Here is a 3,986-nt window from a genome sequence, read left to right as displayed (position 1 = left end):
CGAGGGAATACTCAGTCCGTAGGGTGAATTTATTAAGATAAAAAAATCTAGCATAGTAAGTAGAACTCGAATTTCGCTTCTATATCAAGCTCGCAACCTAGTAGAGTTCCTAGTGGAAAGCCACTAAAGAGTAGATTAAGATCCCTTGGCCTAATCCTGAAGATACTGGAATATAGATCATATAATTATATTAAGAGCAAAAGGATATAGACTGGCAAGCCCTCCATGCAACACCAAACCTATTTTTCCCCTTTTATATTATCTGAAAGTGAGCCCGACACAATCAGCCGCGCTTCCAGAACTGCCACTTCTTGGGCTTCTCATCGAAATGCTCGTTCCTGTTCGCTTTTCCAATAACATTTCCAGTGACCTTCTGATCCATCTGATCCAGCTTGTAGTTCTTGAGGAAGAACGTCAACGGAAGGATAGGCGCAGCGCAGCAAAGCGCTCCGATGAGAAGGTATCGCATAGACTCTTGATACGCACGGTTAATGGCAATGCGTGCCGGGGAGCCAGGTGGGTAAGTGACGTAATCGGCCGCAACGGTAAGATCGCCGTAGATGGTGGCCCAGTCACCCACAGCATCTGCTGGGAGGTATTGCTGGAGTTTGGAGGGAACGCAGGTGGACCAGATAGCGCCCGATATAGCGGAACCGACTGCACCACCGACTTCGAGAAGAGTGAGCCAGACGGTCGTGGCGGCTGCGACTTGCTGATGAGAGACGGAGGCTTGCACTCCGAGTTGGACTGGGACGTTGAGGAAACCACCACCGATACCGACGGCGATTTGGGTTCCGACCAAGGAGCCGGTAGATGCGTCTTCGTTGCGGTAGGCTAGCATAAGGCCCATGCCCATCAGATAGATGGCTGCGCCGAAGGTGACGTAGTACTTGTAGTGGGCGGTGTACTTAATGACCAAGGATACCGCGACAGAGGAAACGGTCGAACTGAACGAGAAGACGCGCACGATGTAATCGGCAGTGACCTGTCCCTTTCCTTGCACAATCTGCAGGTACGACGAGAAGTAGGGAAAGACGGACAAGTAAAATGCCACTGGGGAAGAATGTTAGCGTGAGAATAGGAGGTCTGGATTAGGGCGCTTACTGAAGTAGAAGAATGCAATAAGTACACCTGCAATGACGGTACGCTCCTTGAAAATGTTGGGTGGGAAGAAGGCCATTGGCGCTAGCTTCTTGCTTGTCTCCCAGAAGGGGAAGGCTAGCAAGAATACAACACCCAGCACGAGCATGGCAATCATGCTTGGGTTGGCCCAGCCGCCGTCGGCACCAGGAGCCAATGTAAGCGGTAAGAGGATCAATGAGATTGCGGCAGCAAATAAGAGTAATCCAAATGTGTCAAGATCGAACCAGATGTTCTTGACAATTTGGAAAGCCGAGTTTCCTCGGAAGGCACTGGGGACCTCGAGTCCGAGCTTCTTCGCACGTCGCTGATTCATCCATAGACTGACAGCCAAGGGAACGAAGCATACCGGGAGGATGATAGCCCAGATTCCATAACCCCATCGCCAGCCAGCTGTGGTTAGAATAGAGTTGCCGACTTCGGGTCCAGCCCAGACCGTCCAGAGGAAAGGCAAGTCAAACAGCGTGGAGAAGAGAGCACGATTGAGTAGATCGGTCGTGTCTGCTACAAAGATTTGCTGCAGGACTTGGAGACCGTTGAAGCCTGCAGCCCAGAAAATCTGGGCTCCGGCGAACGTCTCAACATTGCTTGAGTCGGCTTGCATGCAATAACCAATCGTGTATGCAGCAATGGTGATGGTAAAGGCCTCAAGACGTCCAAACACGTCGGCAATTTTACCCATTGGCGGTTTGATGACGGCTGTTCAAGGCGTTAGTGGGTGAAAGTTGAATGAACGGCTATTTGGGAGCTTACAGCTGACTACACCCTGCACGACATAAATTGTAGAGACCAAAGAATGCAGCAGGAAGTCACTGGTAGCGAACCGCACCATGATACCTGTCACCTGGATCTCGAGGGACGTGACATTGGCGATCAGAAGCAGGCTATGTCAGTACGTTAGCGAAGAGTAACCAGATATAATTGTGAGGCTGCTCACGCAACGTAGGCAATAACAAGCGAGGTCGTAGTCCAGGCCTTGCTCACGGCTTCAATGCGCTTTACACCAGCTTGCTGAGAATGCTCGCTCGCGGAGTCCTCACCACTACCGCTCATAGAGCGCTCGCGGTCGTAGTCACCCTCTTTACCGACATGGCCGCGATCCGTCTCGTTGTGGGGAGCGGCTTCGCGATCCTCTGGCCTCAATGAGTTTCTCATATTGACGCCCAGGTACTGCAAAGGTAGTTAGCAGACAAGAAGGTTGGGTGATACCGAGATGACGGGTGAGAGAGAGCGGCATGTCTGTATTTTTATCTGATCGAGCCTGCATTAGGGCTGGCTCAGGCGCTGAGCAGCGGCGGCTTTCTAGCGTTGCCGTGCTATTGGCAGCAATTTTTCTCGCCAAGTACGCGGTGGCATGGCGGATGTGACGTTGACCAAGGAGATATCGGTAAATAGAGTTTGTGGGTCTGTACCATGACATCATGGGGCGCCCAAAGACCGTATCTCGGGGATAATAGTGCGCGACTAGCGATCAAGCGCATCTTATCAGATGTTTTCTCGGATGCGCGAGGCTTCTGGGCACATGTTGGTGGTGGTTAGTGTCTCTGCCGTCTGGGGCTACGTCAGGGCTGGCGCTTGACTTGCTTTTCCCGGGTGGCTACGGTGGGATATTAGATCAAGAACTGCCACACCGTATCAACCATCAATTGCACGCGCACTTTCGTTGTCGCAGCCTCAATCAAATAGCTGCCGTTGCCGCGCAATTGATTACTATAGGAAATAAATGATCCTGCCATGATCGCGCGACACTAGGCTTCTTATTAATATAATTAATAACCAAGAACAAGGCACCTAATGAGGCACCTAACAGGGCACCCGACAAAGCTACTAAAAAAAGAGTCCGAGGGCCGCTGTAACATAGAGAATTAACGAAAAGCCACAACCGCGCCGCACCTATTTAAAAACGAGTCTAAACATTGTGATTGCAAAGCCTGACATCGCGAGATCACGGTATATTGATTTATTTTCTGTAGGAATCATTTGCGCGGCAACGGCAGCTGTTTGATTGAGGCTGCGACGATAAAGTCGGGTGTGCAATTGATGGTTGATACGGTGTGGCAGTTTTTGCTCTAATATCCCACTGTAGGTGGCCTGAACGCCGCTAGGCCACTCGCGGCCACCACGTTCCCCCGCTACTCATAGGACGACCCAAAAACTCCACAAAGTCACGCTTCGCACCGCGGTGACATGCGTTGACTAGGTGTATTACTATGGTATATCCCGATATAAATCAAGATCTACGCGCGGATGCCGCGATCGACCACTTCCCCACCACCAACCACCTCGATCCCAAACTTCGCGTGATCATGTTACTAAGCCTATTTGGCGCTGATTCGGCGGTACTTCTTCTTTTTTGCTAACTCAAGAACTGCAAAACTAGGATCTTTATGTTCTGTCAGGCTGGAAGATCTAGACAACCGGTGTGAAGATTGGGAGCTGACTTGCAGCATCAGGCCTAGGGAAACGCCTAGCTAGAGAGCAAAACTTGGTGGCATAGACGACGGCAAAGCGGCCAACCTCACTATAACAATATTGCATCAATGATCCCATAAGGGCCCAACCACACCAATTGGTCCATACTTGAGCTTCTGGGTTTTCCCTACGGACTAAGTATTCCCTCGCCCTTTTGCGTCCGAGGAGGCAACCCCTGCCTGCCCTACCCAATCACATTGACTTCCCCTCCTTGTGTAAGACACGCCTCCCCTACTACCCCGACACGGATATAGATAACGTGACTTAGAAAGCTGAGAGCGCCTAACGCCCAGAGCCTCGTCTTAAGGACACGGGGCCAATTACGGATATATATATATGCACGCGATATTGCTTTTCTAACGGGGTATTATACA

General features: G+C 50.9%; 1 protein-coding gene across 1 annotated transcript; it reads right to left on the bottom strand.

Annotated features, from left to right (window-relative positions):
• Nucleotides 1-283: 283 nt before the first annotated feature.
• Nucleotides 284-2,295, bottom strand: J7T54_003358 (uncharacterized protein; the record flags this gene model as incomplete). The annotated part of the gene is made up of 4 exons (XM_051510640.1): nucleotides 284-1,053; nucleotides 1,105-1,839; nucleotides 1,894-2,024; nucleotides 2,078-2,295. 4 exons carry the CDS (start codon nucleotides 2,293-2,295, stop codon nucleotides 284-286), a joined length of 1,854 nt encoding a protein of 617 aa, XP_051358479.1.
• Between the last annotated feature and the right edge of the window lie 1,691 nt (nucleotides 2,296-3,986).

Source organism: Emericellopsis cladophorae, assembly GCF_022114955.1.
Source record: "Emericellopsis cladophorae strain MUM 19.33 chromosome Unknown NODE_148_length_12916_cov_115_521847, whole genome shotgun sequence".
NCBI classification, from domain to species: Eukaryota; Fungi; Ascomycota; class Sordariomycetes; order Hypocreales; family Bionectriaceae; genus Emericellopsis; species Emericellopsis cladophorae.
The sequence above is the reverse complement of the archived record's forward strand: the minus strand, read 5'-3'. Positions and strand labels throughout refer to the sequence as shown.